Source organism: Exophiala oligosperma (genome assembly GCF_000835515.1).
Source record: "Exophiala oligosperma strain CBS 72588 unplaced genomic scaffold supercont1.3, whole genome shotgun sequence".
NCBI lineage: Eukaryota > Fungi > Ascomycota > Eurotiomycetes > Chaetothyriales > Herpotrichiellaceae > Exophiala > Exophiala oligosperma.
The window spans coordinates 2,985,727-3,008,951 of NW_015622820.1; the positions used below are offsets into that span (position 1 = coordinate 2,985,727).

The 23,225-nt window shown below is 50.1% G+C and overlaps 9 protein-coding genes across 10 annotated transcripts; 4 read left to right on the forward strand and 5 right to left on the reverse strand.

Annotated features, from left to right (window-relative positions):
- Positions 1–14: 14 nt before the first annotated feature.
- On the reverse strand, positions 15–2,300 carry PV06_03824. Of its 2 annotated transcripts, XM_016404642.1 has the most exons (3): positions 2,117–2,300; positions 2,065–2,067; positions 15–2,013 (listed from the first exon to the last, which is right to left on the reverse strand). In XM_016404642.1, exons 1-3 carry the CDS (start codon positions 2,153–2,155, stop codon positions 1,396–1,398), a joined length of 660 nt encoding a protein of 219 aa, XP_016265647.1. In that variant the 5' UTR covers positions 2,156–2,300; the 3' UTR covers positions 15–1,395. The 2 variants fall into 2 exon arrangements, with proteins under 2 accessions (XP_016265647.1, XP_016265648.1); XM_016404643.1 differs by having other exon boundaries at positions 15–2,067.
- Positions 2,301–3,982: 1,682 nt separating this feature from the next.
- On the forward strand, positions 3,983–6,095 carry PV06_03825 (uncharacterized protein; the record flags this gene model as incomplete). Its single annotated transcript, XM_016404644.1, has 4 exons — positions 3,983–4,262; positions 4,315–4,793; positions 4,845–5,144; positions 5,193–6,095. 4 exons carry the CDS (start codon positions 3,983–3,985, stop codon positions 6,093–6,095), a joined length of 1,962 nt encoding a protein of 653 aa, XP_016265649.1.
- Positions 6,096–6,519: 424 nt separating this feature from the next.
- Positions 6,520–7,392, reverse strand: PV06_03826 (required for respiratory growth protein 9, mitochondrial; the record flags this gene model as incomplete). Its single annotated transcript, XM_016404645.1, has 1 exon — positions 6,520–7,392. One exon carries the CDS (start codon positions 7,390–7,392, stop codon positions 6,520–6,522), a length of 873 nt encoding a protein of 290 aa, XP_016265650.1.
- A 257-nt stretch (positions 7,393–7,649) lies between these two features.
- Positions 7,650–9,364, forward strand: PV06_03827 (uncharacterized protein). The gene has a single exon (XM_016404646.1). It carries the CDS (start codon positions 7,710–7,712, stop codon positions 9,150–9,152), a length of 1,443 nt encoding a protein of 480 aa, XP_016265651.1. The 5' UTR covers positions 7,650–7,709; the 3' UTR covers positions 9,153–9,364.
- Positions 9,365–10,451: 1,087 nt separating this feature from the next.
- On the reverse strand, positions 10,452–13,351 carry PV06_03828 (uncharacterized protein). Its single transcript, XM_016404647.1, has one exon. The coding sequence runs from the start codon at positions 13,274–13,276 to the stop codon at positions 10,520–10,522; it is 2,757 nt and encodes a 918-aa protein (XP_016265652.1). The 5' UTR covers positions 13,277–13,351; the 3' UTR covers positions 10,452–10,519.
- Positions 13,352–13,535: 184 nt separating this feature from the next.
- On the forward strand, positions 13,536–14,570 carry PV06_03829 (uncharacterized protein). Its single transcript, XM_016404648.1, has one exon. The coding sequence runs from the start codon at positions 13,734–13,736 to the stop codon at positions 14,469–14,471; it is 738 nt and encodes a 245-aa protein (XP_016265653.1). The 5' UTR covers positions 13,536–13,733; the 3' UTR covers positions 14,472–14,570.
- Positions 14,464–17,710, reverse strand: PV06_03830 (uncharacterized protein). The gene has a single exon (XM_016404649.1). The coding sequence runs from the start codon at positions 17,627–17,629 to the stop codon at positions 14,510–14,512; it is 3,120 nt and encodes a 1,039-aa protein (XP_016265654.1). The 5' UTR covers positions 17,630–17,710; the 3' UTR covers positions 14,464–14,509.
- Positions 17,711–17,915: 205 nt separating this feature from the next.
- PV06_03831 (isocitrate dehydrogenase [NAD] subunit 2, mitochondrial) lies at positions 17,916–19,568 on the forward strand. The gene is made up of 2 exons (XM_016404650.1): positions 17,916–18,173; positions 18,239–19,568. The coding sequence occupies exons 1-2, from the start codon at positions 18,084–18,086 to the stop codon at positions 19,316–19,318; spliced, it is 1,170 nt and encodes a 389-aa protein (XP_016265655.1). The 5' UTR covers positions 17,916–18,083; the 3' UTR covers positions 19,319–19,568.
- On the reverse strand, positions 19,506–21,672 carry PV06_03832 (uncharacterized protein). The gene is made up of 2 exons (XM_016404651.1): positions 21,406–21,672; positions 19,506–21,359 (listed from the first exon to the last, which is right to left on the reverse strand). Exons 1-2 carry the CDS (start codon positions 21,640–21,642, stop codon positions 19,581–19,583), a joined length of 2,016 nt encoding a protein of 671 aa, XP_016265656.1. The 5' UTR covers positions 21,643–21,672; the 3' UTR covers positions 19,506–19,580.
- Between the last annotated feature and the right edge of the window lie 1,553 nt (positions 21,673–23,225).

Below are 23,225 nucleotides of genomic sequence, written 5' to 3' on the forward strand. Positions count from 1 at the left end.
GCAGAAATGGGGGAATAAAATTTGGATTGCTGCCTATTGTAAATACCACCATCCACCGTCTATCCAGCTCCAGGCAATGCAACCAAGACAACAAAAGAGTGACTATATCTCAGCCCTAGGAATTTGCCAGACCAAAGAAGACCTGGCCTGACCCCCCGACGATCAGTTCGATGGCCAGCACGCCTCGTCGCGTCCGCGTCCCACCAAGTCTTCGTCCCAGAAAAGAATATGAATCCAGTTCCACTCGTACAGGGTAGATCAAAAGAACGTCTCAGCACCGGTAATCACCATGTAGCTCGATTTGTGTCTGACGCCATGGCCTCATTGAAGAGACGCCGGGAGTCGGTTTTGGCTCCTATGGTCTCCTATGGTCTGGGAGGGGGTCGATTTGGTGGTGGCTTGCTGTTCTTCGGCTTGGTGCCTCCGTGGGGAGGACTGTTGCTGCCACTGGGTTTACTGTCTCCGCTGGACATGATGGGCGTGGTATGATATAGATTTAAAGTGGTTGGTTATTGATTTGATTTTGAGGTTCTTGAGGCTTTGTAAGATGTTCGAAGAGGAGTGGTAGTTGAGCAGAGGATAGTCGGGAAATCTCGAGTTTATATAATCCATCGGAGGCGACGCAAACAGTCTTTTGACTCAATATTTTCCAAACAGCTCGTTGTGATTTCAAACAGTTCGTCATAATTGCAAATATCTCGTCGTGATTGCCAATACCAACGGCAAACAGAGTAGTTCTGTTTTCCGGATATGGGTGACTGGAGAACGGTGTTTGATCCAAGTGAGCAAGATGAGAGGTTCGCAGCGTGCAAGTTGATTGACTAGAGTAAAGTGACTGATCCTAGTAAGTGATGTGTCAACAAAATTGGGTGTTGTAACCAGGGAACGGTGCTAACATCGCAAGCGCATCCGAGACCATGTATTGGGGAGTCGCCATATCCGTCCGACCAATTTGAGCTGATTTACCTGCATTTTCGTGAGGTCGTCAATGTTTGATGTGAAGGGTCATGGTTAACACCCATTCAAGACTGTAGTCGCTGTACTTTGGCATGACGACTGCCGCCCGTACCAAAGCAGCGCCTAGAGTGGTTGAGAAGGGAAAAGATATTTGAGTGGGAACATTTCCTAAGCCGGATATAGCGAGAGGTGAACCCATCAGAAAACGTACATTTGTTGGTGTCCATGGGCTGAGACCTTTGAAACCTTCCCTCAAAGTGCTGAGTAGCTGCCTTTGCTTGAAGAAAATTGGGTATCTCGATTCTCGAATATCTGGTCAATGCTAAATGTGTTGAGCCAGTCATCGTGCCCTAGCCATCACCAACTAGAACCAATGTTGTAATGTACAGAAGGCAACCATGAGCCGTAGAGGCCACTTTTTATTTTACACGCAAGGTATTATGCTTCTGAAGTCAATCTCTCCGCAGCTTCTCTTGCTTTCTTTAGTTCTGCCTGTTGCTTCCTGAGAGCGTCCATGCCGGCCTTGACGAGCATGCGATCTGCGGCAGACTTGCGGGCGATTCCTTGTAATTTTCGTCTCAGAATATCGTCCTGTGGAGTGATTGATACATCCTTGCATGCCGTCTTGTGTTCGAGCCATCTCCAGATTTCTCTTGAATGCTTGCCCTTCAGCCCCAGGATGCCATTCCTCGTGAAGATGGGGACTGATGTTGAGGTAGAGGCCTGATCAGCAGGTTCTTGTGGTTTGGTTTGTATCTCAGTCCATTCATCCTCCAGGTTATCGGAGTCATCTCGTTTTTGTAGTTTTTCTAATGAGGCTTTATCGGCGCTCTCAAACGTTAGCTCTAACGTTGAGCTTTGTGTGTCTTCGACCCTTATAGGTAAAGTAGGATTGTGGTATTTCAGTCGTGGGAGGCTGTCTTTCGCGAACATTCTGGGACCCTGGTTGCTTAAAGACCATTCGGTCCGTGGGAATCTCATGGTAAGTCGAGTTAATTGAGGAGATGGAGGAGGAGGAAGGACGGCTGCGCCTTTGCCATATTGAACCGCTAATAGCTGGAAAAGAATGAGCTTGAAGAAGATGGGTCAGGTCAACCCAGAACTCACTTTCTGGTTTTTGTTAGCAAAGAACACTGTCTTCAAGCCAGATCGGACTTACTGGTTGGAAGTTTCGCATGCGCTTTGCGAGATTCACCATTTTCGCTGATTTCTGTCGAAGCTGCTTGGGATGGTTGTGATGGTACAAACACAAAATGTAAACAAATATTACAGAAAATGAGGTTTACAATTCATTCACTCCGCAGAAGCAGAAATAACAACACGATATACTGGATTAATCAGAGCAACCTCGTGAAACCGCCATCAGTGCTTTTGCTCATGGGAATTTCCGCTATTCTGCAAACACGCCAAGCCAAGGCTGTGGCTCGGCGTCAGAATAGCGGAGACAGGCTCGGCAAGGCCAGGAAGAAAAGGGGAGCCATATTGTCTGACCCGCGGACCTGAAGACCCGCCTAATGTCGTATAGAGCAATCAATAGATGAATGTCTGGTCCATTGCCGTTTATGATTATATTTGAAGAGCTTGGTGAAATGCCTCGTGACAAGCGTTCTGCATATTCCCACTCTTTAGCAGCAAATGAAGTTTCTTGTGGACTAGTAGTATGGCTTGTGTCCCTTGTGTCCATCATCTTTCTCTACCTCATTGTGCATGGTAGCATGTCTTGTGCTGGGATTGTATACTGTTTCCTTCTCTTTGATGACCTGTTGTAACCAAGCGTTGCTAATTGTTGTGAAAGAAGCTTTGCGAAGGGAGAGAAATTCAGCCACTGCTTCGCACATGCAAAAATGTGAGGATGTGAGTGAGATTTTTCGTGCATAGGCTGGAACTCCTCGACGGGGATCAATAGATCTCTGGCGTCACATTGAGATACAGAGCACCCATCATTGTCCTCGACAAAGCATCCTAGGAGACGTTGAGGAAGATTTCATGGACAAAGCCATTCGACGGACATGTGAGGCTGAGAGACATCCTGTGGCAGTCAGTTCATTTTCTCTGTCAAAGACCTGGAATGCTTCTTCTGGCCGACGATCGCAACGATGTGCCTTGACGAAAGAGTATTGCACAATCCTGGGCTAGACTTAAGTGTAGCTTGCGATGAGGATGACTTTGCACAAGAGCCCTATCAAGGGAAGACATGAAGGTGTTCATGAGAGAGTCCTGTGCACGTGGTTATTCGAGGTGATGGGCTGCCTGTGCAAGGTGTAAGAAAATGATTCCACGAGCAGAGTATCCTCCAGAATATGCCACCGGAGCATAGTGAAATCTGTCCTCGATGCTCTGCCGGGAACCATAACGATTCAATTGAAGTACAGTGAGCTTTCAGACGAGGAGGGTGATTGTCTAGAGAAGAATAGAACAGCAGGGCAGGTTTCTTGAGGGCGTGGGTAGGTGGACAGCATGGAGGATTTCCGGATTGTCTCTCGAGAACTGTTGAAATGAATAAGCAGTACAGGACTGAAATGCCAGAAGAATCCAGTGTCAATACAACCGGAAAGAACCAGAAAAAGAAAACAATGACCAGTATTGTCGACTGAATGCAATGACTGTCCCAGTGGTATACTCTGGTGAGCGCAGGCATGGCCGGCTGTCCTTCCCTCCTCGTGATTCCAGCCATGTAGAGCAGCCTTTCCCAGTGAATTGTCTTTCACAGATCTTCCCTTCCCTCCTCAACCTTCTCTCCTCCCAACATCATCCTTTCATCAAACATTCATCAAGAAAAGTCCTTTGTAACTCTCTTCTCATCGTTGAAACCGTTCCAGATTGTCCCAGGCTATCGTCTGCGTGTCCGTGAGGACATCGTAGGAGTACGCTGCCGTCACTCTGAGCGATCTCCATACTCATTCCCTTCCCTCATCAACCTTGATCATCACAATCACACTTTCTCTTCCTAGAATATCTCTTCAAATCCTTTCCTACATCTCCCAGAGACTATATCCTTGAATACAGTCTGAGTACCTCACCAATCATGGCTGACTCCGACGCTGGCACTTACCAGCTGGATGTCACGTCTCCAGAGGCAGTCCGTATACTCAAGGCTCTGGACCATCCTAAGTATAACATCGTTCAACTTGGAGACAAGCCAAAGATGCCCATCTCTTATGTTGCAAATGCATTCGGCGTTCTTGCTTTGTTTCAGCTCTTCACCTACCTCACTCTTTTGTATTACAACATCAGCTTGAGTTCAAGAGCAGGCATAAACACCTTGGCTGCAAAGTTGTTCCTCACCGGACAATGTTTCGAGCACTGTGAGTGACCTTTAACAGCTTCTGTGAAGAGACACCTCTGACATGTGCGCAGTTGGAACCATCGGCGACAATCTTTGGAGACTTCTTGTTAGCTTCAAGCGATCCGAAATCCCACGTCCGACCCTTCGCCTCCTGGGTGATAAAGTTCCGCTCGTTGATCTCTTCATCGTCTCTTGTGGTGAACCAAGAGACATCGTCCTCGACACTGTGAAAGCAGCCCTGCAGATCGACTATCCCAGAGACAGATTCCGAGTCATCCTCTCCGATGATGGCAAGGACATGAAGCTGAAGAAAGCTTGTGAAGGTATCAAGATAAAATACCACAACCTTCACTATTGGGCCCGTAAGAAGGGAAAAGAGAACCATGGATACAAGGCTGGCAACCTCAACACCGCCATCAGAAAACTCGATAAGCCAGCTGAGTTCAAAGCTGTATTCGATGCTGATATGATTCCGGAACCCAGCGTTCTTCGTGTCCTCATTCCGCATATCTTGATCGACGACCGGGTCGGTATGGTGACATGTGCACAAGTGAGTGGCCTGATGTTCCTCGTAGCCATGGCATAAATTGACAATCAACAGCATCACTACAACATCCCTGATAATGACCCGTTGTATCAGGCAAATGTGACCGGCCCTGGCGCAGATGATGGTCTTCGTGACAGCGTCAATGCATCTTGGTGCCCAGGCAGTGGTTTCATCATTCGACATGATGCATGGTTTGACATTGGTGGATTCCCCGAGTTCTCCATTACGGAGGATCTGATCACCAGCTGGTTGCTTCACGGCAGAGGTTGGAAGATTGCACTCGTCCATGAGGTCCTTCAATGGGGCATCCAGCCTGACTGCATCATCAGTCATTTGAAACAGCGTCGTCGTTGGGTGAGTGACATAGAACATTGCCAGTGTGAACATGACTGACGAGGGTAGTGGACTGGCCATATCCGTGACTCTTGGAAACTGAAATTCTCTTTCCACGAACGCCTCCGAGGTGCTACCTTTGTGCAACGCTTCGCCATGTTTCATCACTGTCTTCGCCCATGGTTTTACACTGTCTGCAGACTGGGTGGTCTCCTTCTTTGCTTCATCGCCATGACGATCGGGCCAGTCGTTGCAACTCCTCGCGCGCATTCCTTGCTCAACGTGATCTTGGTTCTGGCCTTCCGCTGGTTTTTTTCTACGTGGTCGGACTGGAAATCCATTCACCATGGTATCTTCTGGAACTTGAGAAGACGCCAAGCGACAAACGTCTGGCTTGCCAACCACTTCTCCCGGGATGCTATACAAACTCTGATCCCCTTTGGCTTCTTGGGCTGGGGCAAGAAGCTTGGGTTTGAAATCAGTGGCGCCGACAAATCCTCCACTGGCATCAAGGAACGATATGTTGAAAAACGGCCTAAAGAACCCAAAGAGCGTCTTTTCGGCATCCAACGTCATGAGGGCATTTTGTATCACGGAGTCGTTGCCGTCGTGTACGTGATTGCCATCGTCGTTGTCCTGGTTCTCGAGGTGCGGAATCCCTCGCCAAATTTCTGGCATCGAATCATGGCTCGAATCGGATTCCCGGGCATGTGCATCATCGAGGTGGCACCTTTGTACCTGACTCCCATCGTCTATACCATCTATCCACCAACAATGCCAAAACGCCGTGACTGCATGGTGTATAATGCAGAGTTGAAGGTTTGGCGCGCAGCTGAGAAGTACAAGACCATCAAGTGGACGCGCGAGTCGTGGTGGCTGGAAGTACCACATGCTCTGGCCTTGACCTGGCTCGTCTCCTGCATGTTCTACCTCCACCGCCTTCAAGGTTCGGGTGCCAACGAGCTTGCGTAAAGCGTGGCTGACTGAGGTGGCAACAATTGTCGACAAGAATCTGCGTGTCCTCACGCACCACTGCAACCAACGCAATTGAGCCATCGGTCAGGAATGCGTGACAGGCTGAGGAGGGTACATGGTGCTCGCGTGGGATAAGATACAAGAAAGAGCTTTATGAAGAGGCATAAGTTGACCATTATACACTTTGCAATTGTGAATGTGTACTCGGAGAAAGTGTATCAAGAAAGAATGGCAACATGCATCAGTGTGGGAGTATGACACAGAAATCACAAGATAAATGCTTGCTTGGTAGCAGCATGGGCTCACGCAAAGAGACAAACGGAAAGACAGACAGATGTCGTCAAATGTACTTACAGCACAACAGAATTAGCTTATGTTCTTTCGTTCAACGCAATGAACAAAGCGGGAGTTTATTGCTGAATCAAGCACTCCTCGCATTATCCAGCATTTCCTTCGCTCTCAGGTTCTCTTCGAATTCATCAGGATCCTCCTGTGGTCTCTCCTTTCTCCTCTTTGGCCTCAGGCCTAATTCTGCCTGCTGGTCCCAGATCCGGTCATGCCTCTTGGCCCATCGTTCCCTTTTCTTCTCCATTTCCTTTTCAGATGGCCGCCATTTACTCTTGAGGATACGACGAATGGCTTCCGGTGACACTTTGAAATGCTCTGCTAATAGCGGTGTAGAGTATCTTTCTGGATCCTGTTCATGAAGACTGCGGATGCCTTCCATAGTGTCTGGAGACAATCTCTTTCTTGGATTCCATCCTCCTTCACCAAACTTCTTCTTCAGAGCGTCTTTTTGTATTTGCCATGGTTCTGACTTTTGTTTTCTAGGATCGACCAACTCTCTCAATTCCACCCGTCTTTTTCCTTCCTTCTTGTGGCCTCTCGCGCTTGCCGAGCCAGAATCTTGAGATCTAGGCTTGTCTTGTAACGACATCTCAATGAAATCTTCTTGAAGCTGCTGAGACTGCCCGCGGGTTTCCGAGGACGGCGAGATTCCAGAGCCAGATTGCCCAGCATTCCCACAGCTGAACCTTGAGCCTAGCCCAGATCCAGACTCTTCTAGTTGTCGGTGATCGAGTGATGCAGCTGCTGTACGAGAAGATGACAGCCTCCGCCTCTTTGATACATGGCCAGTCCGATTAGGTGCAAAAACAGAAGACGCAGATGAGTTGCGGAGAAAGGGAGTCGATGCTGAGGATATTGACGACTTGAAAGTGAGGATAGGCGAAGACGGTGTCCTGCAACGGATGGTGTGTAAAACGATACTGCTGGATTTGCTACTGAAAACCATGATGCCAGAATCTTACAGTCTGTGCTACACGTTCGACAGTAGCATCAATCCTCAGGACTCTGGAGAATACAGAATGCGAGATGCAGAACTACAATCATTTGGGCGCAGGCGATTAATTTGTTGTTCGGATGATTTGCATCATGACTAGCCGAATCGCCGCATCTAAGCGAAACTTGACTCGTGACGCTTCGTTGACATCAACACCATCCACTAAAAGGATAAGGTGACGGCTATATCGCCTTCCACAAGATGTTGTCCTTCTATCATCTCGAGGCAGGTTGCCGCCATCAAAGAGAGGACTCACTTCCTGAAAGAAAATGGCGTGGCCCAATCCATTCCGGCGAAGGGACGAGAATACTCGGACGTGCTGGGGCTACACATTTCAGTTGACCTCGGAACATCTTACAGCCGAGCAAGCCCATCCTATGAAACACACCTACGATGTGTTGGGTGAAGAATGCTACCAGATTTTGAATCAGCTGGATCCGCCGGCAAACAGAGCAGACGATGTCGTACCAACGGCACGAGCAGATGCAGAAAAAGCAGGCAAAGACGGCGACTCAAAGTCAAACCAGTCCAAACCCACCAAGAGGGACCTATACTTACTTCTAAGAGACAACAAGGACAAGCACGCAAAGCTCCAGCAACTATGGAACGAAGCAACGACTGTCCCGGATTGGGTCGACTGGGAACAAATCGCCCGTGGTCAGGACGTCTTTTATCGCTACGGAGGTGCCACCTTGACCGGTCTGGCCTTTCAGTCACTCCTGGGAGGCATGGGTGCCAACCGGGTCGTCGAAGTCCTTGCCAGAACAGGTGGATTCTCGGTCAAAGTCGCCCGCCACCGGCTCTTCGAAACGACCCAACACATTCTCGAATGCACGAGGTCGGTCGATTCGATCCAGCCGGGAGGCATTGGCTTCGCGTCGAGTCTTCGAGTTCGACTGTTGCATGCGGCAGTCAGACACCGAATCATGAAGCTCGCCGAGACAAGGCCCGACTACTACAGTGTTGAAAAGTACGGCATCCCCATCAACGACCTGGACTGCATCGCCACGATCGGGACCTTCTCGGGCACCATCATCTGGCTGTCCTTGCCCCGGCAGGGGATATGGCTCCGCGAGCAAGAAGTGGTCGACTACATCGCCCTCTGGCGGTTGATCGCACACTACATGGGCACCCCGACCGAATGGTTCGAGACGCCCGCGAGAGCCAAGGCGATGATGGAGTCGCTGCTGATGAACGAGATCAACCCGACCGACACTTCCAAGATCCTGGCCGCGAATGTCATTCGCTGTCTGGAAAATCAACCCCCTACATACGCGTCGCGCTCGTTCCTCGAAGTCAACGCCCGCTGGCTCAACGGGAGTGACCTGTGCGACGCTCTGGGCATCGGTCGTCCGTCGGCGTGGTACTGGGCGCTCATGGCGGGACAGTGTCTGTTTTTCATGTCCGTGTGCTATCTGTACAGGTCCATACCGGCGCTGGATCGACGGAAGGTCAAGGCATTGCGCAACGTGTTCTGGACCATCATCGTCGAGGGCAAGTTCGGGTTGGGCCGGGAAACCGTGTTCGACTTCAAATACATTCCCGACTACAATGTCCTCACGGCGAGAGGTGGCGATGACGAAGTCAAAGCCAGAGAGACAAGCGTCGAGCGAAAGTATCGCAACACACTCCTGATTGCGGTTGGTTGCATCACTATTGCTGGGTATGCTGGTCTGAAAATCACATCCATGCTTCTTGCACGCATATTTTGACATGACGCTCAATACATGCTAGAATAACGATGTTGATGATAATAATGTCCGCAGAGGCAAGACGAATTTCTTTAGGGCGCTTCAAAGTTAGCACCTCTCGTGTACGATCATTTGCGAAATCCCACCCATCCATACTGTACGCTTTTTATGACCCCGCCTCCATTTTGTCGGTTCATACGAAGTACGGCCTGGCATACAAGGGGGCAACATGAACGTGATTAAATCACGCTATTGTACTCTCACACGCCCTATCAAACGCAGGTTTAAGCTGATAATGAGAAAGTGTCGACGATTAATTGAATGAGTAACCCTTAATGCCTATTATTGACGTCTATGCTATGAGGAAATAGCATAACTAGAAGGAATTGATGCCTGTTGATGCTCACTCACTACCGCGTTTGAGAGAGAATAATATCAGTGTTAGACAGCGTAGGAAAAGCCCTTTCTCACACCTTAGTATATGGCTACGCGATTGTAATGGGCTGAACAGCATAAAACATGAAATATAAATATATAAAAATAAGTACTATAAATAGATACAGTGTTCTTTATAATAGGAGGTTTTTGTAAGGTCTATATCACACGTAAGGTAGAGAAAAAAATATAATCTATCTTGTCTAGTCCCTAAGTTCTCTAAGGATAGGAAATATGCTACCAGCCTACCATGGTGTACGTAGGTATATTAAGAGTATAAAAAGGACCTTTTATTATCATGAATAGAGCCTAGAGCAAGGTTTTATCTCGTGTTTATTATGATAAGGTCTTACCTCATTTTTATACTCACTTAAAGGATATGGAACGAGAAGTTAGCTTCATGAGAAGCATTTTAATGGAGGATAATGGGTCTATCCATATCTCCAAGTTCATATTAGCCTATTATGCCTATTATGGTTTTATTCGCATGGTTTAGCTGGCGCACTCACTAGATCTTAACCCTATAGAGAATATCTGGCGACTCCTAAAATATAGGATTAGCAAGCGTTTTCTAAAGACTGAGGCGGAGGTTCAACAATATCTATGCGAGGAATGGAATAAACTGGCTCCGGATGACCATATGAAATATATAGAGAGCATGCCAGCGTGTTGTCAGGCTGTGATCGATGCCAATGGAGGCCACACTCGTTGGTAGAGGAATAGGAATATGATGAGGGCTTTTTTGCTAGGAAATCAACAAAGTGGGGCCTGACCCGGGGGGGGGGGTGCCAGCCCGTTCATGTTACCCCCTTGTACGTGGCCATGCAGGGTTCAGGTGAAGAACGAACCCTCGAGTCAACAATGTACGAGGGAAAAAACCCTCCCAAAGTGCTCAACTCATTCGTCGACTCATTACTATTTCTGCAGTGTATCTTATACACACATGTCATCTCCTAGGACCTTATGACAAAGTCAAGATGCGACATCCCCTTCGTTCGTCCCATTCCATCCCAATACCCAAACATGTCCAGCCTCAGAAGGAGGCGTTCTGATAAATTTATATTTTCGTCCCCATCATCGTCGTCATCGTCATCATCATCCAAACCAGAACCGTGACCGTATGACGCAGAAATCTCTTTCTGATCCGAAGCACGCAGGGTGGTCATGAGGCACCTGACGCCTTGTGTGAATTGTGCTCGGAATACCTTGTCAGGGGAATCTGTTGTGGTCCTCTCCCGTACGGTCTGCTCTTTACGTCCATGGGCAGCGAATGCCAGAATGGTCGAAAAGAGATGTTCAAGCCGCTCCTGTATCTTTGATTGTTTCCTCCTCAAAAACAATCCGTACAAGATATTGTCGAGGGTCCGTTCGTGTAGAGCACGCAAATAATCTTGACTTTTGACGGCCCTCAAGGTCGTTTCATAGTCCTTTTTATCGATATGAGCCCTGACTTCCCGCAAAACGGTCTCAAATTTCCGCCAATTTACCCGAATCACAGTGCCGTGGTAATGATCCGCCAGCGTTGTGACCAAATGATGCATTTCAAAAACTAGTTTACGGTCACCACCGGAAATACAGTCGCCATCTCGAAGCATGGTTTCTGTTAATTTGTGTAGTCTTAACACACGCAAGAGCAGTTGAAATACACGGTCGTATTTGTCTAGAATTTGTGTCGTAAGCACTGTTCCCAAAACATCATTGTGCGGCTTGTACTGTAGCCTGAGAAAGTCAAGCGCATAGATTGAATTCGCGTCTCGACATCTCTCAAGCTCTTCGACGGGCATGTCTCGGATAGCGAATGAGATCGAATCCTCAAGATTGTGCCCCGGAGTCGTGGACAGACTGTCTGATAAAATGCTCATAAGCACCAATCTCAACTCGGAGCTCGCAGGGGGCCATGTATCTCGAGCCTGCAGTCGTAGTCCAGTAGCCGTCCCCGTCCTTCTCCGAGTTTCGCCAGTGTTCTGTTCAGGGTCGAAGAGTGCCGTGCCTAGTCGTGAACTGAATGATGAGTTGCCCATAAAATGAAATTGACATTGAAGGTTTATATGTCCGATAAGATCGTACTGCTGAAAGAGTAACTCAAGTACGGCATAAGACAGCACCCGATGTTGCGCTGATAGAAGAGGGCTGACGGAAAGAGGCAGAGCTTGCTCGATGTCAATTTGGAGAGGATTATCGTCATGGTCAGACTCCCTCAAATATGACAAGACGGAACTGTGCAGATCATCGTGATTAATACCTCTTATCGCGTCAACACTCTCGACGAAGAGGTTGTTATCAAACTGGAAAGGATCTCCAGGTTTAGACTTTTCGATGGAGAGCTCACCCAGCTCGAAACTTTCTGTCGCTGGAGTCACTAGCAAGCTCGTGGATATGGAAGAACCAGCCGAAGTGATTGACAATTTCCGCACTTCTTCATATGTAGAGGCACGGTTGTGTAGGATAGAGAGGCCATTGAATGTGTAGACGACTTCAAGAGTAGAGAGCTTCGAGTTTCCGTATTCTGAAGTGGACAACGCTGGACAAAGTGGATTATACAATCTCAAAAGTCGTAGACTCTCTTGTGTCTCAAGAATCACCCCTGCCATCGCTGTCGGTAAGACTGATGTCCACATATGATCGCTCTCTGAGATCCGCTCGAGGGATAAATCGTCGTCGGTCAGCCCAGGAGAGCTAATTCCGACTTCGGCACTAAGTCTTGCCAGTGTTGGCTGAAACGATCTGGATAATATTGAGCGTAGCACTCCCACCACGGCAGAGTCGTAGGAGGACACAGTCGTCCAATGCGTCATTAAAGCGGTCAAGAGACCATCGTCGGTCTTATAGGTTTGAATGAGATCGATACATTGTTTCAGCACTGTAACCAAGATTTCAACTTTCGTCATGATAGATTTGAGTCGTACCATAGTCGTGATTTCAGATCTTGTAATCTCCAGGTGTTCGTGAACGGTATGCAAAGCAGCTCGGATTGAAGCCAGAAATGCGATTCGACAGGGAGAGCCACGGCCTGTGAAAGAGGTACATGTCTCAGATATGATCTTCGTGGAGACACCGACACGAGAAACTGTCTCGAAAATGTCTTCCAGCAGCTGAGAGCTGTACCCAAATGCCACAAGATTACCCACTTCCTTTCTGAACCTGCGCTTCTTTACATCCCAGACGAAGACGGCAGAGCTTCTCCCCATGCCCAGCTGATAAAAAGCATTGAGCAATACATCTGGCTTCAACGCTCTCAGGGATGTGGCCGAATGGCTGGTACTAAGGACGGAACTGAAAGTACGTGGGCCTGCTTCGCTCAGATAGCCAGACACCGGTTCTGAATGATGTCTGTCCAAGAATGTGTCCCATGATAGAAGCTCCGTGATTTTTTTTCTTCTTGTCACATCTGGCAGTGCCCACAGATGTGCGACATTGTCCTCAGTACTGTCTGTCTCTTGCTCGCGAACTGCATCGGCTTCGTCTTCGGAGGTAATCTGGGAAATTGGCGGTGATAGATCCGGTAATGGCACATCTTCCAATTGCAACCGCAGAATGTCGGTCTTGAGGTCTGGTACTTCTGAATTTGTCTCAGTCAGCCGAAGGAGTCCACTCTCGAGTTTGCTATTGAACTGGAAGCCATCCCAGACGCCTTCCGCGCTCGCTCCGAGCGGAGGGATAACGTTGATAACATCGCTCGAAAAGGGATCGTAGAGGACGGGAAGTGCCATAGCGAGTATTCTTCAACCATATTGGCTGTGAGCGGTATAAGGTGCGCGCAACGTTGAGGATTGAATCGGCTTCACCACCACATATTTGTCTCCAACATTCATGTGTGTTCCGCACTTTGCACTCATTCTCGACGCGCAACGCGTCGATGAAAATAACCAAAAGCGGCGAGTTTTCTGGACTATCTCGGACGTCTGGAAAGAAGCGTTTGAAGATTCGCATGACAGTATCAATGTTAACGACAGCCAGCTCAAAAACTCTGTTTGATCGAGGAACGATTCTGTACAAATACAACGTAAGATTCAGAAGCAACCAAATATGGCGCGCGAGGGACAGCACGACTAGAGATCGAGAAGAACTCGACGCCCCAATACACGGAACTTCGCCAGACAGACTTCTTTATTGAGACGAACAAACAGTGATCCAAAGGCGACTACCAGACCAACTGCTCGGAGAATCATGACGACAACAGTAACAGAGACCGTTGACCCTAGTCTCTGGCCCTCGTTATGGACAGACGAACAAGAGTCAGCACTGCTGCACGCTATTGTCCGGTGGAAACCTGTTGGCATTCATAAACACTTTCGAATGATCGCAATACGAGACCATCTCCTGTCACAAAACGTGACTAGTGCCGAGGATCCGCATACTACAATAGCCGGAATATGGGCCAAACTCTCCACGTTATACGATCTGCCCAAGTTAGACGAACGTGAGAATGCCACGGTCGATATTTCCGACGACCCCGAGAACGAGACACTGTATTTCAGGGATTTCGAACTGCCGAGGGAGGATTTTGAGGAGATGATGTGGCAGAAGCGCCTTGCGCCCGATGGCACACAGAGCCCCGAATGGTCGAGAAGGGGAAGCACGGTCGCCGACACAGATGAGCCACGGTCAAGCCCGATCCCAGCAGGCTCAGCCAGAGGAGGACGCAAGACCCGCCGAGGACGGTCTTCACGGTTGCAGAATGAAGTTGAGACGGACCGAAGTAGCAGGCGAACGAGTAAAGCAAACAGTGCGGCGGATGAGGATCAGACCATGGATGACGCAGCTGATGAGGAAGAAGACGAGCAGGCCACCGGGGATGACGAGGAAAGTGAGGAAGAGGAAGAGCCAGAGGAGAAAAAAGGATCTACGAGAGGGGGCCGAGGCGGAAGGAGAGGCAGAGGCAGAAGGGGACGAAGAGGAAGATGATCTATCCATCCATTGACTCGAGAGATGTCTAACAAGTCTCATGTTCCAGTGGCTTTCCTCTCGGGTCGACCGCGATCCTTATCCGAGGGCCTTTGTTTCTTGAAACAACCAAAACTATTTCTACTTCCTTCCCGGAGTTTCTTGAGCACGACTCGCATGTCGCCCAACTCCTGCTGCAGCCTAGTTCGCGCTTCATTTGTGGTTCGCTTGTCCAGCTCCGTGTATATTTGTCCCTGCACTTCGCTAGCTTTGGCCGTGGCATATTGACTCATCGTTTGAGCTATGAATTCAGTGTCTAGAGTCGCCTGCATCAGAGCTGGGAGGGTATAAGTATTAGGCTTCCGCTCTTTGAAACCGTCAAGCAGAGCTTGTGAGATATTCTCGACAAGATAGGATAATATTTCACTCAGCAAGGGGCTGCTCGACCCTGTGCTAGAGACCGTTGTTGATACTTCCGTGTGCACCATCACGAGCGTCATGAGAGCAGCGTAGACATACGGCCTGACCTGGTCGGGTCGAGACGTTTTGGGGGCCCAGTCGGGAGTATTAATACCTTCTTTGATGATCTTGGTCAAGGCCGCGACCATTGGCCGCGTGTAGGAATGGAAGAGCTTCGCGTCAATCTGACCAAAGACATCTCTAATCGTCTTGGACTCTTCGGCTAGTTTGACCGAAAACGATGACTCAAAGACTTGAATGAGAGAGGGGACATGCTCGTTGCGCAAGGCTTTGAGGTTCGACATGGTGAGGAGCATGCGGACATTCCTGCTCGACGCGTTGATTGCATTTTGTGTGACGGTCTCGTTGGGGACTGCGCCATTCGTTATACTGTCAAGGCTTGTCACCAAGACCCAGTCATCCTCATCTCCTTGTCGCGAAGCTTCTGCGTTTTCTAGCATGCCACTGACAGCTTTGTAGACACTGCTGACGAACTGCGTACGAACCATCTGCAATAGTTTCGTAGACGGTGGCGTGATGATATCCCGGCTCCCTGGCTTGGTGTTCGTATTCGAGAAATACAAGACCTGCTGCATGCCGAGCAGGACCTTTCTCTCGAAAGCTTCGAAATATCCTGGCATACGTGTTTGGTCTCGCTTTTCTGGTGCTCTGACCCAATCCTCAAGAGACTTGCAGCTCTCAGCATCCTTACTCCAAGCTTCGCAGACCGCACGCATGCATCTCTCCCGTGCCCCACTGATCATGACTTTGATCTTCTCATATGATGCGCTGCTGTTGACTGGGCCAAGAGACGCCATTTCGTTGGCAGCAGCCCCCACAAGCGCAAGAATCTTCTCCAGATAATGCACCGCACTGAGTGCGTTCGAGTGAGGAGGCCAGAACGCAAAGTCTTCCCACGGTTCCCCCTTCTTTGCAGCGGCCGCTGGTAGGTTTTGAGGATCAAGCCTGCCGATCCGTCCATCAGTGGGCGAAAAGGCAGAACCAGTTAATGGCGTTGTCGGCGTAGCAGCGGAGCCTGGCGCTGGCGAGAACAAAGATGAAATGTCCTCAGTGGGAGGGTCTGCGAAGAGCGAAAATACAGCATCTCTGAGTTGGCCAATCAATTCAACAAGCCCACTACGCAGGGCGCTGGCATCTGATTCCGACAGTGTGTGATGTTTCCTGCTCTCTCCGTCCCATCCAGAGGGTAGATTATTCTGCTTGGTCGAATCGAGAAAGGATTGCGCTGACTCCCAGAAGTCCACAACTTCTCCCAGCAGGCCATTCGACACGGAAAGCATTTTGGTCAGATAGTTTTGGATACAATGCCAGAAGTCGATAACGTCATCGGTATCAAGAGCTTCAGGCCGATCCTTGGACGCTTGTCGCAGGAACGTGGCCACAACATCGGACGAAGGTGCATTGCCAGCGGCGAGACGCCGTCGCAGAATCTCGATCTCGATCTTCGAACGTTCCACCACTGCAGCTATTTTGTTCTTGAGATAATCATACCGACTTAACAGGAAAACCCAAATCGGGGATTCTTCTACCCCAAGGTGTAACAACACACAGATCAGCTCCATGTGCTCTTCAGCCTGTGATGCCCCCGGAAGCGGGCTTGTTGAAGAAACGTTGGACAATTTTCGCCAGATATCTCGTTTAAGGGCTTTGACTTGTTCTTCTGCATCTGTCCACATGCGCCCAATTGCCAAAATTCTGTGAACTTCTTCATCTGAAAGAGTGCGACCGTACTGTACCACTCCATCGCTGAGGGTTTTTGCATCGGCGACATACCGTCTGGCGGCATCATAGAGCTCGACAGCTTTGTCATAGTCCTTCTGTTTAATAGCATAGTTGAGATCTGAGCCAAGCTCATATAACATTCGATCCTTGGTCACGGCATCTGCAATCGCTTTGAGGTTGTTCTCACGTTCTTTACCTCCTAGAGCAGGACCCCAGACATCTTGTGCTTTCTGCGACACCTCCAGCAACGGAACTCTGATGCCCTGAACACCATAATCCGTCTCCTTTCGCAGTGCGTTCTTGCTCGGTTTTGGAGGTGGCGCAGACATACCAGCCGCACTGCCACTGCTAATGTTCCGGAAGTGTATACCACTGGTGCGTCGAGAATGTCTGGGCGAGGTCGGACCAGGTTGTTCGACGGGTTCCACACCTTGATTCCGCATTTCAGTGTATACATTGTCGATGGTAGCTTTGGCACGCACGAAGCGCTCGAAGTTGGTCTCCACAAGGGCTTTCAGGGACGATGACTTTTGGTCGATAGATCGGGTCAAGTATTCCAAGCCTCGTAAAAGATCCTCTGTGGATGCCTCACGATGAGTTACTGACAGAAACATTCCAGGAGAAAATGTTGTAGAAGAAAGCATGAACTTGTTTCGTAAGCGCGAATCGTCGTCCACTTTCATCCCCGCTCTCCTCAACGTGTTCATAACACTTTGATGAGCTCCCAGGGCATCCTGCTCGTCCTTGGAAACCAAGTTCGCTCGGCCGTCTTTGGTTTGCTGCGACCCTGGAATAAGACTCTTCCTTTCGCTGGTCGTTCTCTCTAATGCCGAGTAGCGCGATCTGGAGCGTCTGACCCCGATAGCGTCAGGTCCGTCATCATCATCGTCACTATCATCAAGTTCCTTGGGCCATTCAGTCGGATAGGCGGTCGGCAGGTTATAATGGGTGACAACTGTCCTCTCTCTGTCGTCCATTGTGGGTTGATTCACAGTTTCAATCAACTACATGACCATCAATCACCCACTCTGTCTTGATATGAGCTGAAGCAAACCAACAGACTGGGGCCAGTGTTCCAGGGGCGACCGATTCTCACTCATGAACGACGCGATATCTTGGCATCACGTGAAGTTTAGTCACGTGAAGTGCCGAAACTCTGCCGATGTCGCCGGTTGCTTGAGCTGCGCAGATTTGGCCCAGTCGCGGATGTGATGCAATTGGCTTCTGCTTGCTCCTGCTTTTGCTGCGTTTCTTGCGCAGATAAAAAAGCATGCTCCTCTACAGCTCCACCTCTTCCAGCACAACCCGACTCACAACAGCAGCTTCATTGTGCCCTCGGTTGCTCGTTCGATGCTGCCAGCTGTAACTCGGAGCCTGTCGTGAAGTTATCACATAACAATTTGTAACTTCACTCCTGCAGCACTCGCCGCCATGATCGCCTCAAGAGCATTTGCTGCCCCGGCACGCCAATGCTTGCGAAAAGCCTATCAACAGCCCAAATGGGCTGCTGCATCCTTCCAGGTTGGTTTTGGCGACTCTGAGAAAGCTTTTTTAAGCATAAGTAGTTGCTAACTTCAATATTCCAGGCACAGCCTAAGCGTTTCATCACCACGAAGGAGCAGGACAAGGTCGCCAAGTTCAAGGGTACCAAGGGACCGGATGGAAATTACACAGTCACATTGATAGAAGGAGACGGTATCGGTCCTGAGATTTCGCAGTCGGTCAAGGACATCTACAAGGCCGCAAAGGTACCAATCGTGTGGGAGTCCGTGGACGTCACCCCTCGCCTGGTAGACGGCAGAACAACGATCCCTGAAGAGTCCATCAAGTCGGTGGAAAAGAACTATGTTGCTTTGAAGGGGCCTCTGGCGACGCCTGTCGGCAAGGGACACGTCTCCCTCAACCTCACTCTCCGCCGAACCTTTAACCTCTTTGCCAACGTCCGTCCGTGCCGAAGCATCCAGGGCTACAAGACCGCCTACGACAACGTGGACACAGTGTTGATTCGAGAAAACACCGAAGGAGAATACTCTGGCATTGAGCACGTCGTTGTAGACGGCGTCGTGCAGTCCATTAAGCTCATCACCCGCCAGGCGTCAGAAAGAGTCTTGAGGTACGCGTTCCAGTATGCCCGGGACGTCAACAAGAAGAAGGTCCGCGTGGTCCACAAGGCCACCATCATGAAGATGTCCGACGGTCTCTTCCTCAGCACCGCAAGAGACGTGGCCAAAGATTTCCCCGACATCGAATTCGACGCTGAGCTCCTCGACAATGCCTGTCTGAAGATCACCACCGACCCCGGCCCGTACTCCGACAAGGTCCTCGTCATGCCCAACTTGTACGGTGACATCTTGTCCGACATGTGCGCCGGCTTGATCGGCGGCCTCGGTCTCACTCCTTCCGGAAACATCGGTGACGAATGCTCCATCTTCGAGGCCGTCCACGGTTCAGCTCCGGACATCGCAGGTAAGGCCCTCGCCAACCCGACCGCCCTGCTTCTCAGCAGTATCATGATGTTACGGCACATGGGATTGAACGAACACGCCACCAAGATCGAGACTGCCATCTTCGACACCCTGGCCGAGGGCAAAACCCTGACCGGTGATTTGGGCGGTAAGGCAAAGACACACGAATATGCACAGGCCATCATCAGCCACCTCAAATAAGCGAAGCAACGACCGAGCTCAAGAATGCTAAAAAAGCAAACTGAAGCAAACTCTTTTTTTGGAACAATTGGTGCCGCTGGCTCCCACTTTTGGTGTACAGCGGAAGAGTTATCGGGAATGAGCCATAATCTACCTGTCCAGCCTCAACAGAGGGAGAAAGTTATTGTATGCGCGTGGAGATGAGGGAGGAATGTATTATTTATCATGCTAGAGCGAGTACTGCAAATATAAATTCATGTCAAAAACTGTATTTGTTTGATTGTCAAGCCTCCAATGGCCCGACTCTGACCGTTTCTCGCTCCCTCATCGCTTGGGTCTTTTGAACCTTTTCCAGCTCTTTCTCGGCCCGCCGCTTCTTCATCTGCAACTTGTCAAACCGTCCTCGGGCCCCGAACTTGAGCTTGGTGATCATGTCGGCCGCCTGGCCTTTTGTGACGTCGTCGCCAGTCAGCGGCTCGACGTCATCGTCCGTGGTCACATCACGCATGCGGTTGAGGAACTGCAGCTGTCCTTCACTGGCGGGAGACTTTCTCCAGCTCGAACTCGTCGCGATGAACACCCTGTCAAACTTCGTGCTGGCAAATGTATCTGCTGCGTGTAGGGCGTCGGAGAGCGTGCTGGCGGTTGCGACAACCCTGGGCCGAGACCACGGCGATTTACTCGCCTCCGTCATGGCAAGGGAATGCTTCCATACCACGCTGAACTGAGGTTGGCGGCCGCTGTTCGAGGCCGTCGCGGGGATCCGAGACTCGAGGGTCAACACGCCACCCTTGGCCACGAGGATGTACTTTTGTGAATCGACCTGCACCCAGGCGTTGGGGGACATTGCGCGAACATGTCGTTCGCCAGAGGTGTCCTCGATCAAATCGTGCACTGTTTCGTAATGTGTAAAGTCGAGCCTGTGGTCGCCCATCGCCCCTAGGCCTCGTCGTAGGTCTGACGGGTCTTGCGTCATAGTAGATGGATCTTGATGGTGACGCTTGTCCCTGTCCTTCAGCGCTTTCAGTTCGCCGACTTTCGCGCCCTTGACCATTTCGTCTGGGTCGAGGCCAAAGAGCGTGGGGACCGTGACAATACCCGTCTCCAGACTCGCTACCATATCAATGACGTGGCAATCTTTCTTGTCCGGGTACAAGCGCATTCCGCGACCGATCATCTGCACGAGGAGATTCCTTGATTTCGTGGGCCTAGCCAGCAATACGCAGTCGATATTGGGCATATCCGTGCCTTCGGTAAAGACGCCACAATTTAACAGTACGGGGAATTCGCGGTTCCTGAAAGCGTCAAGCCGCTCGGCACGCACTCGCTTCTTCGTCGCGCCTGTTATGTACTGCGCATCGATCCCGTGTCTGCGGAATGTGGACGTCAAGCTCGAAACGTGCGCGAGATCGACGCAGAAGACCAACGTCGACTTCCGATCACCTGCTTCACTCAACCACGCCTTGACCGTAATATCGTTTGTGATTTCTGTGTTTACGGCAGACGAGAGCTGGCCGGGTTGGAAGTCGCCATCACGGCCTGCCCTAACTTTCGACAGGTCGGCTTTGGACTTGACAGTCGTGAAGATTACATCCGACAACCACTTTTCACCAATCATGTCAACATAGTCTTTGTGGTAGACGATGTGGTCGACCGCTGCGCCTAGTCGTAGGCCATCGAAGCGGGAAAATGTCGCACTGACGCCGACTAGTGCCGGAGACGTTGGGCCCTGTTCCTTGAGTCCAAAGTGAGATAGGATTTGTAGGTAGCCCGGAGCCACGATGTGGTGCGCCTCGTCGACAAGAACGAGCTTGAAGCGATCTGCACGGTATTTCGAAAGGCGGTCACCCGAGACCATGCTGCGGACTGAAGCGACGGTTATGTCTGCTGCACCTGAGGCATGTGTTTCACCCATTTCTATCTCAATGCTCTTGTGCGGGTAGGCTCGCTCGCAGTGCCGGGCAGCTTGTTCGACAAGCTCACGCCGGTGGGCGAGAATGAGGGTCTGCTGGGCATCGCTCGTAGGAGGAACAACACGGCCAATTAGTTGCGTAAAGATGACCTAGCAAGATCAGCATGGTTGCGACAGGGGAGGTAAGCACCACTACCGTCTTGCCGCTGCCTGTGGCTAGTGATATACCCAGGCGCTTGTGCCCTCTACCAAGGTATGAAAGGACGGACTGGATGCATTCCTCCTGGTACTCGCGAAGGCGTATTGCTTCCTCCCGAAGTACTGGCGGCGGAGCACTGGCAACACTCGCGAGAGCTCGATAAGGTAGCCGACTGTCTAGAAGATATTTCGCTGTATGTGTGGTCCTACTTAGCCACCGAGGACATGACAACATAATATTGACTTGGGCATTGTGCAATGGGTGCTCAAGTTGGGATCAAAGTGTGACAGACAACGGAGTTTCCATACGAGTACGCAGGCAAGGAAGAGGGCAAGGCTGTACTATGCCAAATTAGGGGATTGACGAGAAATCGATATGCATTGCGTATTGTACCACAGAGGAACCATCCCCCATTCAACGACCATAATCGCTGTATTTGAAGTCCGCCTGGAATTTGACTCCCATGCAATAGCAGCGCCTAGAGTGGTTGAAAGGCCCAAAGTCATTGGGGTGGTATTCAACGCTATTGGAGGCGATTATGCCCATGACAGAGTGTCCCTACACTTTTGCTTCCATAGTGTACGCGAATCAAAATAACGAAATGCATCGGTACGAAGTAGCGGTGCAGAGCGTTGTAGCAGAAGAAGATATCAAGGCTCATATACACTTCGCCCAAAGGCTGCAGAGTTCAAACAAATCTGCATTGGCGCCCCTGTGGTCGTGCTCATACTCATGGCGTGCCTCCTAGATGTATGCTTCGACGCTGAATACCTGTCTGTCGTCCCACGTCACAGTTTAATCGTTTCACAGGCCAGGCGAGACACTATGCTAGCCTGAAATCTGTCATCTCGCTTCGAATGTCTTCGATTGAGGATTACACCGCAAGCTTTGGATGTCTGGGTCACCAGCAAGAGGGTGTCATCGACACGAACAGCGCACATATCTAAGAGGCCGATAGATTAGACACATCATCCTCTGCTGGTTGGCATAATTGCTGATCCGCACACCGCACGCAGTTTCTCAGAAGGTATGATATCAGGCGAAAGTGTCGTAGCTGTGCAAGTGGCATTAGTAATGTTCTGATCATCGCTGGAAATTTAATTGTCTGGCAATTTCAGACGTCTGATGAGGCTCTGAGTTTTATGCTATTAGCCGAGCTTCTCTTGGATCTGGCATGACTCTGAATACCGGCACGAACTGATCGGCGAAGTGTTCAATCCCAGTCCCCTCGGCTTCCCGAACTCGTGGAGCACTGCATCTGATCGCAGTGGCTTGTGGATCTCCTCGAGCTTAGATGAAGAAACGAATAGTAGTAATGTTCTTTGAGGACTAGGTCTTACCGCCAACGACGGCAAAGAATGTAACCACGAGGCCCAGCGTAACACAGAGGTTGATGGGGTGAGGTGATGATGGAGGTTACGGTGTGTCAGACACACGCGGAAAGAGTTGGTGCCCATTCCAGGTTGTTCGCGTGCGACGACTCGTGCATGACTCTCACGTGCATAGACCACTTCAATGATAGACAAATTTCGCCCAGGACCAGTCCCTAAAACCCTAGAGAAAGGCGTCGCATCTTCTTCGAAATCTCAACTGACAAGCTTCCATAACCTCCACACGCTGAACACCTCAGATCCCTGTGCTTACTGACGTAGTCGAATCGTCGCAAGGAGAACCCTCAACTTCAATGAGATTGTCAATATGGGGACCTGGGCGCGGTTGCCGTGTGTGGCATGTTGCGCGTGAACCCTGTCGCGTGAGTGGAGAGAACATCGGTTCAAGCATATTAAAGGCCCAGAAGAGTCTTGATTACCACAGGC